This window comes from Anabrus simplex, chromosome 1, assembly GCF_040414725.1.
Source record: "Anabrus simplex isolate iqAnaSimp1 chromosome 1, ASM4041472v1, whole genome shotgun sequence".
NCBI lineage: Eukaryota > Metazoa > Arthropoda > Insecta > Orthoptera > Tettigoniidae > Anabrus > Anabrus simplex.
The window spans coordinates 1,175,976,513-1,175,999,859 of record NC_090265.1 but is presented as its reverse complement, the minus strand read 5'-3'; the positions used below and the strand labels follow the sequence as shown (position 1 = coordinate 1,175,999,859).

Genomic DNA, 23,347 nt, shown 5'->3' with positions numbered 1-23,347 from the left:
GAGACGAAATGTAAGGATAATTAAAAATCCATAATCCTCCACTGACCAGAATTCAAAACGTGAGGATGAAGAATGAATGGATGGATATGAAGTTAAAACAATCAGTGGATCCGACCCGCAATGCCCCACATTCCCAGAAACTAGCGGTAAACAATAGACGAAGTGACTGCTTCTAAAGCATAATACTGAATCGATGATGCTTGTAGTCTAAACGGGTCCAAAATCCAGGTCATCGGCCCCTCATAATGGTACTTATCGCTAGGAAAGTAGAACCATGGTATTTGTCATGTTGCGGTACTACTCACAGGTAGGCTAATGTAATGCGCACATCTAACACAGACCTATGGTGTTTCGCACAATGTGTCGCTATTTACAGACAACGCAAACCCATGGTGTTGTTCACATAAGTGGACTAACCACAGGAACTCGCACTATCCCGTGGTGTTCCTGACATAGTGGGTACTAATCATAGGCAAGGCAAACATATGATGTCGCTCATGTAGTGTTACGAATCACAGGTACTGTAAAATGCATCCTGGGCACACACTGTCGCTACTAATCACAAACCTATTGTGTACCTAAGAGCTGTACTACGCGCAAGTAAAAGCGACCGATGTTGTTCCCTACGCGGTGGTACTAATTACAAGTAGTATCATGGTTCTAAGTTGATCATTCCTTTTAGTCGCCTCTTACGACAGGCTGGGGATACCGTGGATGTATTCTTCGTCTGCGTCCCCCACCCAAAGGGGATTGTGTGTTTGGTCTGCGAGAGGTATTTTATTTCGCTCAAGTCCGCCGGCAAGCCGGTTAGGACCCCCCTATCCGCCACCTGGACGCGCCACGTGGGAGTATCACCTCTCCCCCCCTGCTACGCCAGCGTAGTAGGTTCGTGGTTCGAAAACCGTGAAAGTAGTTAGTGGGACGTAAATCCAATAACATTATTATTCTTAAATTTTCCGATACCTTCATCCTTCGAAATATGGGATATCTTCCTTTTTCCCTTTCTGTTCAGTATTAAGAGAGGATGGTAGCCCTGTTGTACTTCGTTTTCAAACAATAATCACCACCACCATTCTTGTTCATGACCAAAACTGAGTCTGAAATGTCTTCTGGTATTTATGCACCTTTTATGCCCGATCATTCTTGACTATTCTGAGGCCTTAACGCTTTAGTGGGCCCTCTTTGTCTTATCAAGCTCCCTCTGTGGATCAGTGGTAGAGTATCGTGGGTTCAAAGTCAGCAGGAGTAGCTAGATTTTTGACGGGCGGAAAGAAATCTACTCGACGATATCCGCAAGCCAAAGATATTTGGTAAGACATTTAATGTTTGTCCGACAAAATTAATCTAAGTGCAGCGATGGATCGCCCAGCAGAGTTCCGCGTTACTATGCTATCTAAGAAAAGCAAAGCAAAGCAAAGCAAAGTCACCTCCTTATAGGCCATGAAGGCCCTTGGAGGGGTGGAAGGTAAAGGCTTCCACCATTCGTAAGCTCGGCACATGATGGGGTGGAGTGGTTAGCTCCACGCCCGGTCGCCTTTGCCCCCAGGAATTAACCTGGTATTCATTTTTGGTGTAGGCTGAGTGAACCTCAGGGCCATATGCAATGGCACCTCCGGAAGTGCAAATATTGTTTCTTAAATTTTACCACTTCCTGACGGGGATTCGAACCCACGTCCTTCCGGGCGAACCGAGCACGCCTTTACCGCCTCGGTCAGGCAGCCCCTACTCTGCCATCTGGTAGAGTAAAATGGAACATCAAAACTGACTCACAGGCATACTAAATGATGTCAAATTGAAATGCCTGCATATACCAGCTGATATCATATTATTATTATTATTATTATTATTATTATTATTATTATTATTATTATTATTATTATTATTTTTATTATTATTATTATTTTACTGAACATTAGGAAATGTAATAACGGAGGGGGAGAGGTCTCACATTTCTCTTCCCACTGAGAGTTCAAGAAAATATTGATATGGGCCGGCGAACATTCTTCTTTTCTTCTTTTTCTTCCTGTCCTTTTCCCAATTCTTAGGATTGGCACTTCGTGTGGATTTGGTACAGTTTAACGATCAGATGCCCTTTCAGCCATACCGGAAAGGAAGTATTCTCTATTACGTCCTTCTGTGGTGGTTAGTAGTGTGGTGTGTTAAATGTAAATGAATAAATGTGTACCGGTATTTAAAGAAAACCTTACGCAGTTCATCCCCGGCTGATCGGGAATGCAACCCGGTGCCCTTTGAGCCGAAGAACAATACGTTGACAATTCAGTCGTGGAGCCGGACCCTGCGTACGTTATAGGTGAATAAAGAAGCTACGTTCTGGACAACTGTGAAGTAGCTTGTTTTGACAGTCTTAATTGTAGTGTTGATGGAGTGAAAGTAACGCATAGGGATCAACTTAAGTCTTAGGTGTTAATATAAGGAGATATCTTCTTGGGGAAATCGCATAAACGGGATTGTAAACAAAGGTTACAGATTTCCTCGCATGGTTATGGGAGTATTTAGGGGTTGTGGGAAGCGTGTAAGTCACTGGTAAATCCGCAAATAGAGTATGGTTCCTTCCGCAGGAATTACTTGATTTAAGAACTAGAAAAGTTGCAAAGGAAAACAGCACTACTTATTCAGGGTGACTTCGGAAAAACGAGTGGTGTTACGTACATGTTGCAAACTTTGGGCTAAAAAGGCTTGGGAGTAAGGACACAAGTACTTAACTAAGCGGCATGTTCCGAGCTGTCAGTGGAGAGACGGCGTGGAATGACGTTAGTAGACGAATAAGCTTGAATGGTGTTTCTACAGGCGACTCCGTAGTGTAGGGGTAGCGTGCCTGCCTCTTACCCGGAGGCCCCGGGTTCGATTCCCGGCCAGGTCAGGGACTTTTACCTGGACCTGAGGGCTGGTTTGAGGTCCGCTCAGCCTACTTGATTAGAACTGAGGAGCTGTCTGACGGTGAGATAGCGGACCCGGTCTAGAAAGCCAAGAATAACGGCCGAGAGGATTCGTCGTGCTGACCACACGACACATCTGCAGGCCTTCGGGATGAGCAGCGGTCGCTTGGTAGGCCAAGGCCCTTCAAGGGCTGTAGTGCCATGGGGTTTGATTTGTTTTGGTGTTTCTACAAGTAGGAAAGATCACAATATAAAGTTGGAATTCAAGAGGACAAATTAAGGCAAATATTCTTTTTTAGGAAGAAGAGTTAGGGATTGGAATAATTTACCAAGGAAAATGATCGATAAATTTTCAAATTCTTCGAAATGTTTAAGAAAACATTTGGTAAACAACTGGTAGGGAATCTGCCACCTGGGCGACAACTCTAAATTCAGGTGAGGATTGATTGATTGATTGATTGATTGATTGATTGATTGATTGATTGATTGATTGATTGATTGATTGATTGATTGATTGATTGATTGATTGATTGATTGATTGATTGATTGATTGATTGATTGATTGATTGATTGATTGATATATGTATTAGTGTTCGTCAACAAATACGAATCTCAACGACATAAACACATTTATTTTTGGAAAAAAAGGAAGTTTGTTCAGACTTATTCTAAGACGGTCCGCTTTTGTTTTTTTTCGAATACCTCTAACCGCTAAGCTTTACTTTAAATTCACACGAGTCGAGAGTGCTTCTTGCAGGAATCAGAAACTTCCAATTTAACAATAACAGAATTCTTTCTTCTCAGGAATGCGTGCTATTTTTATCAGAGAAGCCCTTTCCTTGCTGGACCGTAACACCACTTGAAGTAAAAGATTTGCTTCTACAGCAGCATTCTTTAGGTAACCCGCAGCTAAATTAAGATTCCAGTAAAAGGTCCACCTAAACTCTAAGTCGTAAGTGGGTTGTTCGAGAGGACGCAAACGCTGATAAAAGATAGTTAGAACCAACGCCACGACATCTTGAAGACTTATCCTCAAGACACTCTCATATATTGCACTGTTGTGAGAAGTAACGGCAGATTTACAACGTTAACAACGATTTCTACTTTGAATGTAATACGTACACAGTAATTTACAATCAACCCGCGAAGCAGTATCAGTACGGTACGAGTGATCTACGATAGCTTGCTACATCAACAACTGACTGTCTAAAGCAGGGTCTCTCAGGGTGCATGCGCCCGTGCACTGCACGGCGCAAGGTGCAGGAGACGACTTCACTAGGTTGACCAGAGTGCGAACCCCCACTCCCCTTCCCCTACATCTGTCTCACCCGTTCGGCCTGTCTTCGCCTTCTCCACCTTCCCCGCTGATTCTCCCCTCACTGCGAAATGTTTATGTGCGGTGAGCGGTGACACTGTTGTATGGGACAACGTTACCGATGTTAAAACACTCTTCTTTCAATTTGGTTTGAGCAGACAATTTATCTTCTCTAGCTCTTCTTTTCTTTTATCTTTGCAATTATACCAGTAATGCCTGGAACAAGGGACCGGCTGACAGCAATTCTGAGAGCCTTCTTTAAATTACAATCAGAAATAGGCCTACTCGCACGCAATCTAGTTTTCGTACAAGTCAAAACAGGAAGAAATACTTTTCACATATGCATGTGGAACCAAACATAGAAATAATCTTAGCTGCTTCTCGATGCAGCTTAGGAAAATCTTCCTTCGGCAAATTATCGTAGAATTTGAGTGAAGCCTTTGTATTGGATCTTTTTGATTAACTTATCACATCATTATTGTCCCACGGATTAAGCATTTGGCTTTATCGTCACGACTGAAAAAAATACGAAAGTTCCCAGTTCGATTGAAATGGACTTTCGGAAGTCCTTGCTTTCTTTGAAACAGGTTGCTCGATTATTATACTGTTGTCTTGCACTTAACTGTATTACTGATAAACAAGCCGACTACCAACGAACGCTTCGTCGCTCTCAGCACACTTCACCATCCGAGTAAAGCCGAGTTTAACCGAGTCAGACTGATGCACTGTGCACGGAGTCTCTACGCCTCGATTTGCACGCGTGAGATTTTGGGTGTTTGAGAGGCCCTGGTCTGGAGTTATAACTTGCTCACTGAACAAATCACATACAAAATACAGAGTAGTTTACGAATGACCCGCCGCCGCGATGCCAGTATAACAGCAACACACTATCAACATTATTAGTTAACTTCTCCTCTCACACAGTAAACCGCTATTGGTCTGCCACAACAGTATCAACAACACAACTCCATATCTTCCCTTCAACTACCCACTGTGGGCAGCCCTGAAGATGGTTTTTCGCGTTTTCCCATTTTCACACCAAGCAAATGCTTGGGCTGTACCTCAATTAAGGCAACGGCTGCTTCCTTTTCACACCTATCCCTTTCCTAGCCCACCGTCACAATAAGACCTATCTGTGTTGGTGTGACGTAAAGGAATTTGTAAAATGACCATCGACAAGTCCTTAGCAAGTTCCTGTTCTAGAATTGTCCTGAAATAAGTTTGTCATTATGGCACATAACCTAAGGATATCTAGAAACAAGTAGAATATTATGCAACATGTCCTTGATATATAGATTCCAGAACTCACTTATATTAACACATACACAACTCTGGGTTTCCTGAGCAACTTGAAAAACACGAACGTTTATTTATAAATGATAGGCATGATGTAACCTTAACCAGAAGTTTCCTGAATTACTTTGAACAGATGAAATATTATTTACAAACAAGAAACGTAACCTAACCTATAAAGCAGGGCTATTTACGTGTTATTGAACCTAAATACATACTATAATATGTATGAAAAATGAAACTCCACGGCCTGTTTCCAGTCATTCCACCAGGTCAGGAATGGAATGAATGAAGCCCCCATCTAGCGGTGAGGATATGAAATGTGCCGGATGCCGAAGCCTGTCGCACTCCTCTGGGGCAATGATAAGTGACTGACAGATGAACTGATATGTTAATGGAGAGTGTTGCTGGAATGAAATATGATAGCGAAAACCGAAGTACCCGGAGAAAAACCTGTCCCGACTCCGCTTTGTCCAGCACAAATCTCACATGGAGCGACCGGAATTTGAACAACGGTATCCAGCAGTGAGAGGCCGACGCTCTGCCGTCTGAGCCACGGAGGCTTCAATATAACATGTATAATATATGAAAAATTGTTTTCATTCATGCGCACAACTCAACTTACGTTAATAATAGGCCCTATACTTCAAAATTTAAGATTATAATGCACATCAATATAATTCTCTCTTCCAGGTGCTTATTTTATTATTTAACTTCCCTGTCCTTGTTGTCATTTCAGTTTCATTTCAGTTTTTAAACAAATGTTCTAAAGATTTGTTTCTTCCGAACGTGAACATTTTACATTATAAAAACCACCCACCAGCTCAATCAATTTGAAATTTACCACTCATTGTTCTACTAAAGAACCCTAAATTACTAAATTAACCAAACTAGGCAACAACGGAAGTTATGAACAAAAAATAAAACAACAGCCACTAACTCAAAACCGAACTGACCACGGCATACAAGCCTGAAAAAAGTATTCTGAAACTTTGAGTGCTGCTACAAAATATATTCACGTTCTCGTGACATCTCCAGGAAGATCAAGGGTCTTTAGAGCCGTCCCGTCCTCCTATAAAAGTGTCTTCGTCGGAACTCCTGATGACTGCTTGATCGCCCAGCCACGAGCCTAAGCTAGGCAGTCGGAAGGTTTACGACTTTGGACTCGTAAAATAGGATTAACTTCTCGCTTGGAGGCCGAATATTCAGGGCCCGCGGGAGTAAGTTTTCAGTGTACCGGGACAGACCTCCTCCACCGTGCGACGAATGGGAGGGGGTGGCTACAGAGAGGACGGCATGCCCCTCCGCTACAACCTCAACGGCCGGACGATAGAAGCGTGATACAATTCAGTATCAAATTAGAATAACATGGTTTGTATCTTAATAATTCGCTTGACACCGTGAGGTTTAATTCAACAAGTGCTAAGTGTCGATATATTCTACAGTTCCAACTACTCTGCACTACCAGTGTCCAAACATTCGACGTTTAGATCGACAGCATGTTATCTCAGTGCCGCACAGTGAGAGGGTAGTTCTCCAAACTGTATCCTGAAGATAATGCCTAGAGATGTGCTCTGTTCCTTCCTTCCTTCTCAGAGTTCTCGTTTCGTCGTATTTTAACGCCCAAGTACATGTTCTTGTTCTTGGAGGCGGGTGATTTCCACAACAAAGCTACCAGGAGGCTAAACATTACTTACGACTGTAAATAAATTAACGTCAAATGCTCCATGGATTCGAACATAATCTCTCTTCAATAATTTAATAATAATAATAATAATAATGTTATTTGCTTTACGTCCCAGTAACTACTTTTACGGTCTTCGGAGACGCCGAGGTGCAGGAACTTAGTCCCGAAGGAGTTCTTTTACGTGCCAGTAAATCTACCGACACGAGGCTGTCGTATTTGAGCACCTTCAAATACCACCGGACTGAGCCAGGATCGAACCTGCCAAGTTGGGGTTAGAAGACCAGCGCCTTAACAGTCTGAGCCACTCAGTCCGGCCTTCAATAATTTTCGAATGTCTTTGTTCAATAGCATATATTTCAAGAAAGGTTTCAGTCTACTGACTTCATTCATTTCGAGAATTTTAGCAAAAATATTCTTTAAATTGATGCATTAAATATTAACGACAAGAATAATTGCGTTTATCAAGCACTAATCAATTTCTTTAAAATTTCTCGCCTGGGATCATGGAGAAGAGCACTTGAGCAAACTCCACATTATTCCGTATCGTCAAGATATAGTGAAGAAATGGAACGTCGTACATACTGCAATTATTTTAACTGTCACAATAAGGACACTAAATTCTGCCACCTGCTATTATATTTTTTAACCGGCGCTACGGTGTAAATGTTTCCTATCAGTATCTTACGCGATGACTTTAGGTTTCAATCCCGAAACGTTCAAGGATATTAACGGTGAGGTGAGGGCTCGAAATATTTGTAACAGGGGAACTGCAAGATCTCTAAAGACCCAAATTGCTCAAAAGTCTGGGTGAAATGAAATTAAAATGTATGACTTCCGTATTTTTAAAATAAAGTAGGAATTTGGAATTCTAACTATAGTGCATTAAACTTGAATAAATTTGGAAAATAATGACATCAAGCACGTACCTGTAGGTTTTAAAATAACTCTGATTTAAAGCGTTACAATGTATATATTACATAAAAGTTAACAGATTTTGGCTTATATTCTTCTATAACCCTATAGAGAACAATAGGTTGCCGGACTATGGAATGAAACAGTCTTTACATCGGTTTGCTGTCAAACCGACTTTTCTGTACGGGATTGAAATATCGGTGGACTCTATATATCTTATTCATAAGTTGAAATTAATAGACATGAAGGCTTGTGAAAATTATTGCTAGTATACTAGTGGTCATTAAAATCTCGTGGCCAGAAATATTCATTTCAGGCCAGAAATCAGTACAGCCCTCAGAACTGCCCCAGTACCTGCTTACACATTTTCTCTCATTGGTCACATCCATTAGACGCGTAACACGTGCTCACACCTGAAGAGCAAGGGGAAATGGAGAGAGCGAATGACGGGAGATCTAACATTGAACCAAACACGTGCAGAGGGGAAAGTACCTGCTTCCCCACCTGCCCACAAGCCTCCCATGCTCGACCCTGAATATGCGCTAGGGAAGTGAATGAAGGAAGGAACCACCGCGGACTAGTATGTAAATTCACTGGGGGTCAATTTTTTCTATTTCTTTGTGATTCTTTTATGCAAAGGATGGCTCAAATATTAGCAGTCTCGACCATAAGCTTATTGTCAAATAGCATAGCATCGCGGCCGACCATTGTAAGAAAGAATGACCCTTATTTTCGTCAAAATAGGTCCTATTAAATTACTCTACACTAATAGTTTGGTAGGCACTGTCAAAAGAAGAAGTGATATATTTTGCACTAAAATGTGCACGGATATCAAATTTAGACACAAGAAATTTACTAAGAACTTAGTAAGGCGATTCGTGTTTCATTAAAGACATACTCTTTTACTGAAATATTATACCATGCTTCTTCTTAATATGAGAAAATGGGAGGCAAATTAAATGGGATAAAATAACATGTTATATAAATAAAAGACAGAGGCAACGATTACATTTAAAATACTGTATTTGTAAATGAAGAATATTATTCATAACACCCATGGAGGCCTGGGTCCAATTCCCAGCTCTGCCACGAAATTTGAAAAGTGGTACGAGGGCTGGAACGGAGTCCACTCAGCCTCGGGAGGTCAACTGAGTAGAGGCCAGGCCCCGATTTACAAATGGGCGGACTGGGCGCCAGTTTTTGAGGGGAGGCGGCCGGCGGATCGAGTAATTATGGACTGCGTGAATTACGTCTTAAATTCATTACACTCAAATGACTTTTACATTCCACAAATTATTCCAATTATTTTATTAGACTATATAGGCCTAAAACACTTTAAACTATTCTAACTTTAAAACCTGAATTTAATTTATATATTTAAATTTTATGAAGACAACGTGTCTTATTTCTAAAATTATTTACTAACATACAAACTATCAAACTGAACCAACGGCTTTTTAAATAAATAAAAAAACAGCCTCATTCTTATTTGGCTGTTATCATTATTTGGCTTGATAAGTTTAATTATAAGAACTGTATTTCCATAATGCACTGTTTTAAAACTCATAATCTTGAAAACTGTAATATTTAATTTGTAAACAATTATTTTTTAAAGGAACAGGAAAACGAGCAGAGGGCAGGCGGCTAAATATTGTTTGCCCAGGGCGCTAACTACTTGAAATCGGGGCCAGGTAGAGGGGGGTTCGATTCCCACCTCAGCCATCCTTGAAATGATTTTCCGTGGTTTCTCACTTCTCCTCCAGGCGAATGCCGGGATGGTACCTAAATTAAGGCCACGGCCGCTTCCTTCCCTCTTCCTTGGCTATCCCTTCAAATCTTCCCATCCCCCACAAGATCCCTGTTCGCATAGCAGGTGAGGCCGCCTGGATTAGGTATTAGTCCTCCTCTACAGTTGTAACCCCCGACCCAAAGTCTCACGCTCCAGGACATTGCCCTTAACGTGATAGAGGTGGGATCTCTCTCTGAGTTTGAGGGAAAAACCAACCCTGGATGGTAAACTGATTAAGAAAGAAAGAAAGAAAGAAAGAAAGAAAGGGTTTTCTTTAGAATGAACTAAGAAATGAGTTTGATATTGTCAAATTTTAGGAACTGAGAAAAAGCTCGTCTTCACACAGACAGCCTGTAAGCCGACCAGGAGAGATGCTGGCCAATAAATTCTCAGGCCTTTTGGGCGCTAGTAAAAGCAAACTTAATTTCGGAGACGCAGAAACTGAACGGACTCTTGTACGGAAAAATCAGCGTCATACTTCATCTCTTAATATAATACCTATCTGAACTTCATTGGTTCAATACACACTTTACAATAAACCTGCGTACTTTTATTGTGTTATAAAAGTGACGAGTAGTGTTTAGGGCATTTTATAGCGAATGTTACCATATAACATCTTTCTAAATGCCTAGAAGAACACCTTTTTTTATTGGCAAAGTGTAGATCTTGTTGCTTGTTGTGTAAAGGGGTCTAACATTTAGGTCATTGGCCCTCAAGTGTAGATCAATCTCTACTTATTAACTAGCAAATTTTAATTTTTACATCCCTTGTGAGGCAGACCCTCCAACGAGGGTGGGTGGCGTCTGCCGTGAATAGGAAACCGCGTGTTATTGTGGTGAATAATTGAGTTGTGTGAGTTTCAGGAATGTTGGGGACAACACAAACACCCATTACTTCATTAAAGGTTATAAACCATTTACGATTAAAACGACAATCCAGCCGGGAATCGAATACAGGGCCCTTTGAACTGAAGACAACTAAGCTAACAAATCAACCAAGGATTAGGATATCAGCCAATACATCTCTACGATAAGATGCTCCTTCCTTTCAGTCCTACCTACTTTTTCTGTGTGAGGAAATGTATATGAAAGAGGGACGTGGAAGATGGGTGGATGAAAGTGTAGAGCAGGGCCATCCAGCCATTGCGCTCCGAGAGCGCGCCCGCGCTCGGGGAGCACTGGGCAGTCAGACTAGCGCTCCTTCCCCTACCACCACTACAGTGTGGCAGCGTGGAGACCTAAGAGAGACGATGTTCGGACCGCGCTGACCAGATACGTACGTACAGTCGTGCGTCCGACGGCTTTTGTGGGTTTGTTAACATAATATTGATAGGGCTGTTTTGCCATAAAAATATACCGCATCTACAAATCGAAAGGTACTCCGACGTATGGAATATGCAGGGAACGAAATCAAGTGCTAAGTAAAGAATACAGTAATGCGATTTATTCAAAACTGAAATTTGAACATATCTGCGAGGAAAATTCAACAACGTTTTACCGATATGAACAGATAGTACAGACATTGAGTGACTTTTGGTCAGTCGTTTTTACGACCTTTTACTTTTGGAGCATACAATCATCTCCAAACTGAGTAGGCCTACAATATTTCTGGACACAGCTATTCTTAAACAACTGCGCAAGTTTCTATCGCTTATCGTTGCACGATGTTTACTTTTGTTAAGCTTAAGAACCGAAAAGAAACGCTTACAAATGTACGTTGAGCCGAACATTGACAGAACTTTACATGCATGTTTATACAAAAGGGGATATTCTTGCGGAAAACCGCTGTAAAATTCTTCTAAACTTCGTGACATTAGAAAGCGGTCTTTAAGACGAACATTGCACTGCAGTTCAAGCAACTCTAATTCAAATAGCTGTGGAGCACTGTCTGCACTAAGAGAAAATGGTCGAACAAATACATCTAACACCGCTTGGAGTTCTGTAATCTGAAAATCTCTTTTCAAACTCTTCTTGTAATTGGAGAATTACCTGCAAATACTCATCAAAGTCGACACCTTATTTCACTGTTTCAAGCAGTGGAAAATGTCCTGGGTTCCTTGCACGCAGCTCGTTTTCCCACAAAATTAATTTTCTTTTGAACGCTTGAATTTTTTCCACCAAATCGGAGATAATGCGCTTTTCGCCCTGAAGCGAAGTGTTCAAAGTATTCAGATGGGTAGTAAAGTCACTTAAAGGGGCCAAGTCCGCCACCCACTTAGTATCACGCAAAAGAAACTCGGGCCACCCTTTCATGTCATAAAAGGTATCTATTGCATTCCGCAAGCAAAAAACTCGATGAAGCACTTCGCGTTGCTCAGCCATCTTACTTCTGCATGGTACGGGATATCCGGATACTCCACTTCGATGTCATCCAAGAACTCTGTTTTTTTTTCTTTTCCTACTTGCTTTACGTCGCACCGACACAGATAGGTCGTATGGCGACGATGGGACAAGAAAGGCCCAGGAATGAGAAGGAAGCGGCCGTGGCCTTAATTAAGCTCACAGCTGCGCGCCCTAACCGCACGGCCAACTCGCCCGGTACTCTTTGAATTGACGGTGCGTGAGTCCATGGGAGTGAAGAAAATTTACCATTCGCACAACTGTTCCCATTACGTCTTTAAGCTTGACGACTTTTGCACAGATTGCCTCCTGGTGTATAAAGCACTGGATTGCCGCCATTAGGGTACTACCGCTCTCAGCCATGTTTAATTTTACATAGCTGAGGAACCCGTGCGTAGACCACGTAAAGCAGGAGCTCCATCCGTCGTTACACTAGTCAACCGCTCCCATTTTAATCCCATTGACTCAAAAACACCCTCCACTGCTGGGAAAATATCGAAACCGGTAGTGGTGTCTTTGAGAGCTACCAAGTCTAGGAAATCCTCGGTGACCCGAAGATCGTCATCCACCCCTCGAATGAAAATAACGAGCTGAGCTTTGTCCGCAATGTCGGTTGATTCGTCGAGGGCGATGGAAAAGGATACAAAATTTGCTGCCTTCTCCATTAAATGTTGTACCATATCAACGGCCATATCGTCTATTCTGTGAGCCACAGTTTGAGGAGAAAGAGAGATTTTATCAAATTTCTCAACTAGCTCCATAGGACAAATACATGCCGCCGCATCCATTAGGCACTCGTTGATTACATTCGATTCTGTGAAGGGTTTCCCAGCTTTGGCAGTTCGCGGCGAACAGTTGTAGCTTGTTCGTAAAATGGGTCCACCAACTCACTCTCCTCAATCACCTGTCAGACAAAAATACGGCAAGTCACAATTTTAGTATTCTTCAGATAATTCAATCATTTCTTCATTCCCGTTTGTAAACAAGCATTTAAAAATTAAAACAATAATATTTACAGAACAGTGCTGCTTGAAATTTTCTTTCGATTCTTCCAACTTCGATTGGCGTCTGGGGTCTGTCAAATCAGCGTAATCATCCCTATGGTTGGCACTGTATTGCCGTTCCGAATTGTGTTTTTTTTTTAACACATTAAATTTCGGTGGCACACTAAAAATTTGGCATGCCCTTTATAAGCTGTACAGAAAAATTAAATTTCCCATTCTGCTTTAAAGGCTGCTGCTTCACCACTCCTTTTTTTGGTATGATGTTCAATCATGACAACTGCAAACTGATTTAGTTATTTAGTTACACGCTGTCAACAAAGCGCATTGGACTAGACTACAGTGACACTATATGTATAGTCGCTGTAGACTAGACTACGACTGATGGATCGACTGCTCCCTTCGGCGGGGCGGGCAGACCGCTCGCTCAGCCAGGCAAGCTTCTCCCACCACTACCTTCCCCAAAGCGCTCGGAGCACTGGCTTGGAGCGCAGCCAGAGCGCTAGCGCTCGGGGAGCGCTGTTTGGATGGCCCTGGTGTAGAGGAACAAAATTGAATTATCCACGACGTAGGCAGTAAGACATTGGGTGGGTGTAGAGTATATGGATACGGACTCCCACTACACTTCCAGAGGAATTACCAAGTACAATGAGAGGTTACAGCAGTATTAACACTTGTGTCTGGGCAGTAACTAATCGGATCAGTTCAAATACCCACGCGCTCGGCCTGACTATACTCAAAGTTACAGTTCAGCGGTGTAGTATCAGCTTCCTGTTTCCAATATTGTGACATTACACGCAGTAATCCAGTGGGTTATTTGAAGAGAGGAAGAAGTCCATGCGACACTTCATGTCTTACGATGTCTGTATGTAAACGATCTCTGAAGAAACGTTGGTGTTTACCCAGAACTTAGCTAGGATTTCCCACGGATGGTCTACATAGCGTCGTTCCAGAACGATTGTGGAATTATTATTTTTTTATTATTATTATTATTATTTTCTACAGCCAATCCTTCTGATGAATTCGATGAAAGTGTCGCTTATAGAGTCTGCTGGTGTACTTTCAATGCGACCGGCACCTTCTTGCTCGGTAAGAATGAAACGGGAAAATTATCTCACTCCTCACTTTCCTTGTTAGTGACGTCTAGCGGTCTAGGCTATTTGCGACAGCTGATGGTGGGTCTGTTGAGGGATCCAATCAACCTTTGGGCTGAGGATGCAACATACAATATTGATGGAGCCTGTGACAATGCGTGTGAACTCCGCGGTTAAAATACACGGTGAACATCTCGAATGCTGTACTGTGAACAACTATGGACAAACAAGCCACTGAAGTCCAGTCAAAAAGCCTATCTATTACAACTGCCGTGATCTTACGTTTGATGGAGCAGTTTTCTCCCAAGTTAGCCTAGGGTTTGTTCAAGGATTCTAATCCCGGACAGAGGGCTGAAACGGGACTCGGTTAGCCTCGTGGGGCCAAGTAAGGAGCTGTTGATATAAAAAGCAGCGGCCCCGTATGACAGCAAAGAAATACGGCTGAGGATGTCATCATCCTGAACATGTAGTACCGTACTTCAATAACGGCTGGCAGTTTGGTTAAGTGCCTGGCAAGGCAAGATCCTTAACGAAATACAGTGCTTTGCTTCGTTTTTGAAAGTCATTATGACAAGTATTTGAGTCACTCAATAGGGAAAATGAGAAAGGCTAGGCTTTATGAGTGGACTTCAATGACTTGTTTGTCTATAGTCGTTCACAGTACAGCATTCGAGATATTCGCCGTGAATTTTAACCGCGGTTTTTACATGAAAAGGCAGAAGCTCCATCAACTGCATGTTGCGTCATCAGCCCAAAGACTGAAAAATCATTAAAATATGCTTTGGTGACTTTGGATATGTAAATTTTTTATGAAATCCTCATTAGGTATCACTTTAGAAAGCCACGTGGAAACAAAGTGTCCACCCATATTTGTCCACCAAGTGAAAGTTTCTGGCAGACAATAAACGGGGTCACTTATGGTTGTAAGGAGAATTTAATATTGTTCCATACAATGGACATTACTTGTATCATTAGTGTATGCATTCTGTGTTGAGAAGAGGATAGTACCACGGATCCTGTGATTCCCTCAGTTTTCATTGGCCTGAGGAGCTCAGACGGCAGAAGTGCTAATCTTGGCGGGCTCGAACCCTGCTCAGACCGATATTATTTGAAGGTGCTCAAATACTCCAGTATGCTAGCCGTGTGAGACAAAATTGTTGCACCTCAGTGTCTCCGAAAACCGTGAAATAATTTAATGAGTCGTAAAAATAATAACTTTCCTGTCTGTTTTTCTTTCCGTTTCTCTCTGAATATGCACTTGAGGTAAGCAGAAAATGAGTGCAGCCTTTGTAACGCAGACTGTCGGAACCTTAGAAATGTTTCGTCGATCAATTTTTCCGTCGCAAAGTGTAGGAAAATACTCCCTCTCTCTCTCCCTCTCTCTCCCTCTTTCTCTCTCTCTCCATTTTGTGTATAGCAGATTATATGTAGTTCCTGTAATGTAATACTGGAATGAAGTCATAGTTCGAAGGCCGGCATCTAATCATTTGAGCTTCAGAGAGGCCATGCTAACTGGTTGAAGTGTGTTGTAGAATAGTGGGATATGTTGTCGTCTGGGGCAATTTTGAGATGAGACAGTACAAACATCCAGTCCGCGAACCATAGCATTATCCGTGGTTAGGAACCTCTAATACAAAAATACCAGCTTCCTACCCCCTCAGTACCGAGCGAGCTGGCCGTGCAGTTAGGGGCGCGCAGCTGTGAACTTGCATTCGTGAGATAGTGGGTTCGAACCCCACTGTCGGCAGCCCTGAAGATTGATTTCTGTGGTTTCCCATTTCCACACCAGGCAAATGCTGGGGCTGTACCTTATCAAGACCACGTCCACATCCTTCCCACTCCTAGCCCTTTTCTATCCCATCGTCGCCATAAGACCTAACTGTATCGGTGGGATCTAAAGCAAATTGCTACTACTCATCACGGAGCATCAGCAATGAGTTGAATGGTAGCCATCTTTCAGGTGAAAGACTTACAACATTTTTACAGTCACCGAGAAAAATGCAAGTTGTTACTCTAATGCTTTATTAATGAGAACCCCTCGAACATAACAACATTTAGCCACCGAATCACAGTGAAATAACCTAAAAAAATGTCCATGCAATCTTATAACGTCACTAATAAGCACTCTTCAAGCGTCAAATCGAAAACTAGAATATATCATTTTACAAAATAGACACTAAATCTTATGTTTCCAAACATTTAATGTAATATATTTCACACAATTAAATGGAAGAAATCAACCGAATTTATGGCAGGTGACGTCGAGGAAGTGTCATGAATTATGCACTGTACGTAGCAAACTTTCTCATTGACGAGATGAGCACATCTGCTCTTCCTCTTAAAGAGAGACTAAATTGATGAAATGGGTGTAATTATGGTAATTAATTAATTATGAAGTCGCCTCCAGCCTACTGAATGAGGGTACGTGTAATCTGTGATTATTTTTGTACATTAATAACGTTTCATCTGCTGTAGAAATACCTAACCCCTGATGATGGTTTTCCGTGGTTTCCTATTTTCACACCAGGCAAATGCCGGGGCTGTACCTTATTTAAGGCCGCGGCCGCTTCCTTCCAATTCCTAGGTCTTTCCTATCGCATCGTCGCTATAAGACATATCTGCGTCGGTGCGACGTAAAGCAAAAAAAAAAAAATACCTAACAGTTTTGTACAATTTTCATGGAAATTTAATAAACCAAATATGCTTATCTCGTCAGGAGAAACTTAAAAGCTCTATAATTTCAAATTATTGATGGCATATTATGCTATTCATATTACCTTTCTGTCACCAGCTACCAACACCATTAGCTGATTTCTACAACTTAACAGCACGAAATAACTTGCCTTTATTGATCGGGTTGTTATAAGATAACAGGAGTTCTTTGTAACAGCGTGTCCTTCTTCTTCGTTTGCCACTTTCCCCAAACCCTGTGGTGGTCACGGGTGCGAACTCTGTCGTACATTTAGATTTTACCCTTTTTGCGGCAGATGACTTTCCTGACACAACACTGTCTAGGGGATATAGTTAATATTTCATGTTTCTGTGGTGATAGGTTGTGTGTTATGTTGTGAGTGTATGGAGAAATAAGTACTGAGACAAACGAACGCCCATTATCCGAGTCGGAGTTAATTAACCAAACGCAGCTAAAATCCCGACCCAGCCCGGAATCGAACCCAGGACCCACTGAACGGAAGGCTACAACGCTGACCATATGAAAACGATTTTTTTAGTTTATTATGCTCGAAAGGTAAGCATGTGAAGGAGTGAAATTCAAGGACTTCTATTTTATGTGTATTAACTCGTGGTTTTGTATGACTTGATTTAGTGATCACAGTCATGAGACCGCCAGCTGTTTAAGGAATCCGAACCACAGGACGTGACATTTCATTTCAAATGTCCTTCGTGTATTGGCCGAGATACGAACCACGGTCACCTTGGTGAGAAGCCAGTGACATTGGCACTCGGCTATCCCACACCCAAGTTTTGAACAGACCACCGCTGTGCAAGTTCCAATCCTTTATACCCATTATTCTTTTATAAATGGTTCCGGACGTAACGTAACTTAATAATATATTTTCTCAATTTGATACACAGTGCAACAAGACCATTTTACTGGTATTTCTCTTAATCGTTACTCTAATTAAAAAAATAATAATAATAGCTGGGCTGAGAGGCTCAGACGATTGAGGCGCTGGTCTTCTGACACCCACTTGGCAGGTTGGCTCAGTCCGGTGGTATTTGAAGATACTCAAATACTCTAGCATCATGTCGAAAGATTTACCGACACATTAAGAAACTCCGGCTAGACAAAATACCGGCATCCCGGCGTCCCCGAAAAATTAAAATAGTGGGACGTAAAACCAATCGCATTTTTATTATAAAAACTTATCTTAAAAGATGCTCTTTAGAAAGTAAGCTTGTAGTTTTATGTGACGATTCATATCATGATTTTAACCACAGGATCTCCAGATTTATGAGGAATCTTATCTACAGGAACATGACTTTTCATTTCAGGAATCCCTTGTATATTTGACGGGATTCGAACTGCGCTCATCTTGGTGAGAAACCAGCGATTATTGCACTTAGCTATCAAACCCCTACACATGTTTAGAGCCACTAATACGTACCGAAGGAGGCTTCTATCAAGAAGTTGTTGACAAACTGGAGTAATTTAATGGATCTCCGGAAGTGGGCAACACATCCTTTTTTGATAAGAAATTCCGATGAGCATTTGTATTCCATTGACTTAGCTCTCGGTACCTTATATAGAGAGATACCCGCCAATGTCGAAATAGGTAAATGCCCGATAATACATTCCTCATAGACCATACGTGTCATGACTAACCAACCCTACCCTTAGTCCTTATAAGACCCGATATGAGGTCAAAAGGTTTCTATTTCCCGGTTGTTAGCTCAGTTTAAATCTCTATAATACCAACATTATCTTGACGAACGCACACATCCCTACGAAATCAGGAAGAAAAGAATGTTATTGTCGACTGTTCCGAAACAAACCAGATATTATTATTATTATTATTATTATTATTATTATTATTATTATTATTATTATTATTATTATTATTGGCAACGTGGTTTATGCTATGTTGTGATAATTATTGTTTCATGACAAAGGTTTGTGCATCCTTCCTGATTAACTTTCATATGAATCACTCGAACTCACCAGAATAGCCGGGCATTGGAGCGCATGGGTGTTCAGTCTGTTTGCGTTGCCGTCAACTGAAGAGTCCCGACACGTTACACTCGCGACCTAGCTGCCCCTGGCGGAGACCAAGCACACCTCAAGAGTCCTCCACCAGCTAGCTCTTGACTTCCGCACGACAGCCCGCAAGCGAGTTTTCAACAGCATTACATGGAATAGAGCCTCTACTCCTATCGTACTCACAAATTACCAGCCTTGAAGAATTACTCACGCCATGCTCGAAACGAAAACCCAAGCCTGGAGCCAAGAACGCTATCAGCGTGGATGAAAATTGTCAAATATCAAACGCAAATATTTGAAACATATTTGAATCACACATACATACACATGTTTCCGAAAGCCGTAAAGTAGAAAGACGTAAAACTTTTTTCTATTTGCTTTACTTCGCACCGACACAGATAGGTCTTATGGCGAGGATGGGATAAGAAAGGCCTAGGAGTGGGAAGGAAGCGGCCGTGGCCTTAATTAATGTACAGCCCCAGCATTAGACATAAAACCAACCACATTATTATTATTATTATTATTATTATTATTATTATTATTATTATTATTATTATTATTATTATTGACAATGCGGTATAGCCTATGTTGCTGTAAACTTCAAATCGGGAGATAGTGTGTTCGAACACCACCACCACAAATCGTACAGAACATCTTCGATCGGTTTTTGTTTTCTCAACAGCCAACTCCGTGGAAGAGGAGACTACATCATATCATTCTCAATCCTACCCTTTCCCTCTCCCTGCGTCACCAAAAGTCCTAATATGTTGTAATAATAATAATAATAATAATAATAATAATAATAATAATAATAATAATAATAATAATAACAATAATAAAAAATAATAATAATTTCCCAAGCAACATATAGACATCTTTCTTCTACCGGGACCCTGGATTTGAATGAGGAATCAGTATTGCAGTTCTATAACTCTGGTAGTCTTGGGGAGTAGATAGATCAATAGTAAGTAAAGATAAGAAAATCATTTTTGATGTTCTTGATGTTTGATGTTCAGCTAGTGTAGGTGAAATAATAATGTTATTTGTTTTAAATTCCACCAACTACTTTTACGGCTTTTAATGACGCCGGGGTGCCGAAATGTCGTCCTGCAGGAGTTCTTTTACGTGCCAGTAAATTTCCTGACACAAGGTTGACACATTTGAGCACCTTCAAATACTATCGGACTGAGCCAGGACTGAACCTGCGAAATTGGGCTTCGAAAGCCAGCACCTGGCATGGTGTATGTGAAAAATTTAACTGACAACCTTGTAGCTAATGCCGTGTAATCTAGTATGTGTGTGTGTGGTGTAATTAATTGTAGCTAGGATTCTAAAGAAAGCAGCTGTGAACCAGGTGTCAGGTATCGTCACTGTATTTGTCTGTCATTGAATTAGACAAACTACAAAGGAAAACACTTCTTAAATGGTTGACTGGAATTTTAATTCATTTTTCCTCGGTTTTATTCGATCTCAGTGGACAGTCAGTTAGGCATCTTTTGTTTATATGATACAAATTTGTAGATCACTTTAAGGTCGGTAGCTTTTAAGGGTGTTTAAGTGAAACAATTCCATATGGTTGTTTTCCGACACAGTAAATAACTCCTAAGAAACATAAATTCTATTCCATAGTGTTTCTTTTTTTTTTTTTTTTTTTTTTTTTGCTAGGGGCTTTACGTCGCACCGACACAGATAGGTCTTATGGCGACGATGGGATAGGAAAGGCCTAGGAGTTGGAAGGAAGCGGCCGTGGCCTTAATTAAGGTACAGCCCCAGCATTTGCCTGGTGTGAAAATGGGAAACCACGGAAAACCATCTTCAGGGCTGCCGATAGTGGGATTCGAACCTACTATCTCCCGGATGCGAGCTCACAGCCGCGCGCCTCTACGCGCACGGCCAACTCGCCCGGTCATAGTGTTTCTTAACAATTGAAGGAATGTTAAACAAAACCTCTTTTTAATAATAATTAATAATGCTATTTGCTTTACGTCCCAGTAACTACTTTTACGGTTTTCGGAGACGCCGAGGTGCCGGAATTTAGTCCCGCAGGAGTTCTTTTAAGTGCCAGTAAATCTACCGACACGAGGCTGACGTACTTGAGCACCTTCAAATACAACCGGACTGAGCCAGGTTCGAACCTGCCAAGTTGGGGTCGGTAGGCCAGCGCCTCAAGCATCTGAGCCACTCAGCCCGGCACCTCTTTTTAGTGGGGATGGGGCTCGGTTAGGCCGACTACGGACCACGTGGTTCTTATCCCTGGCGGGCTTTCTTTTTTTTTCTATTTGCTTTCCGTCGCGTCGATACTGATAGGTCTTATGACGACGATAAAGGCTTTCTTCTTAGCGCAGTTCTATCTCATCCTCGCGCTGTGAAAGTCCTTTCATTCCTGTATCCATTTCACCCTTAATCCTGTGACGGGAGAGAGTTTAATGTTTTAATCAGCATTCTGTACTTTTCTTTAATGTAGATGACACTGGGGTCAATTTTGCAGTTGTTCCAGGTTTTTCTACCTAGTCTCATCCACTTGGCTTTAGTCGTATTCCCTCTACAGGTGGTGTTGAAGACTCTGGAGGTGTGTATCTTTGTGCATCCTAACTAAGCGGCCGTTGAACATTAGTTTCCTCTTTCTCATATCTGTTGTAATGCTCTTTAGCTGTTAGTAGAGTTCGTTGTTGTGACTGATCCTGTATTTTCGTTTTCCTTTGATGGGTCCCATAATTTTTATCTGGATGATTCGATTATTTATTTCCAGTTTCCTGAGTTGTACCTTTCTGGACATGGTCAGGCATTCTGAGGCGTACGGTATTGATAGTCTCACTACGGTGCTGTAACGCTACGTTTAGATCTGTACATGTTCTTACAGCAGTGGTAGGCTCTCACTGGCTTGGTGCCTCACTGATGTTCGGGATTTATCCATTCTACGAGATATTTCAAGGAATTAGTTTTTCGTATTACTGTGTCCGCCAGGGGGATCGATTTTGCTGCATCTCGGATGTTGATGATGAACTCTGTTTTGATGATGATGATGATGCTTGTTGTTTAAAGGGGCCTAACATCGAAGGTCATCGGCCCAACTCTAGTTTTATTGAAGGCTATTCTCAACCTACTTAGCTACTTTATCGTTGAGGTAGAAGAGTTGGTTATAGCTTCTTCCACACTGAGTGCGAGGGGTGAGATGTCATCTGCGAAGGTAAGGCAGATGACTGTTAACTTGTCTTTTCTGTAGCCAGTTATCAACCCTGAGCCGTCTGTTAGTATCTTCGAACATTTACGAGTGACTTTCAACAAACACTCATCGGAGAGTCTGTCCTACAAGGGATTCACTAGGCTGTAATAGTCACATGAGATTCTTTTTTTTTATTAATACGTTTACCCTCCAGGGTTGGTTATTCCCTCGGACTCAGTGAGGGTTCCCACCTCGTGAGACATTCGGTTGGGGGATACAATCGGAAAGGAGGACCAGTACCTCGCCCAGGCAGTCTCACCTGCTGTGCTGAACAGGGGCCGTGGGGGGGGGGGGAATGGGAAGATTGGATAGACAAGGAAGAGGGAAGGAAGCGGCCGTGGTCTTAAGTTAGGTATCATCCCGGTATTTGCCTGGAGGAGAAGTGGGAAACCACAGAAAACCACTTCCAGGATGGCTGAGGAGGGAATCGAACCCTCCTCTACTCAGTTGCCCTTCTGAGGCTGAGCGGACCCCGTTTCAGCCCTCATACCACTTTTCAAATTTCGTGGTAGAGCCGGGAATCGAAACTGGGCCTCCCGGGGTGGCAACTAAACACACTAACCGCTGCACCACTAATTATTTATTTAATTATTAATTTTATTATTATTAAACCCGTTGAAAAATCAACGGCTTTTTGTGGCTGTTTAATGTGTACCATTGTTATTTGTTGGACAATGATAGGAAAGGGAATAATTTTCGCAGTTCTTGATAACAAGAAGACGGGTTTGATTTGAAGAGTCTGTACCGAAATATTAACTTGACTATAAGGAGAAAACCGCAATTAAAGAAATAGTTACTGCACATATAAACGATACTTTTAATACATTTTCATTTCATAGTGTATGGCCTTGTTCCTCACTGTCTTGAATGGAAATGTTAAAATTTTCGTAGAACTTTGTTCTAATTAGCGCTTCATATAGGCCTAGCTATCTGGCCCTCTGAGGAAGAATCCCATGTTGCTGAAGGATTACAACGGCACTTTCTTTGCAAGATTCCTTTTCTTTCTGTCAGAAAACCCTGTTTTGAAACCCTCGTAGGATTTTACAGTTCTCAAGTATTCTTTCACCTTTAGAAGTT

The 23,347-nt window shown here is 41.7% G+C and overlaps 1 protein-coding gene across 4 annotated transcripts in view; it reads right to left on the bottom strand.

Annotated features, from left to right (window-relative positions):
* Positions 1–23,347, bottom strand: part of LOC136877265 (ras-related protein Rab-3) — a 608,034-nt gene that overhangs the window by 487,624 nt on the left and 97,063 nt on the right. The window contains exon 1 of one of the 4 annotated variants that reach the window (XM_067151197.2): positions 19,009–19,145. The exons of 1 other annotated variant lie outside the window; for it this stretch is intronic. Coding sequence is in view for 1 of the 3 variants with exons in the window: in XM_067151172.2 (XP_067007273.1) it covers positions 19,009–19,024 (16 nt within the window). In the remaining 2 variants the exon portion in view is untranslated. Of the gene's footprint in view, positions 1–19,008; positions 19,146–23,347 lie in introns of those variants that run through there. 2 more of the 4 variants (XM_067151172.2, XM_067151189.2) reach the window with 2 other exon arrangements.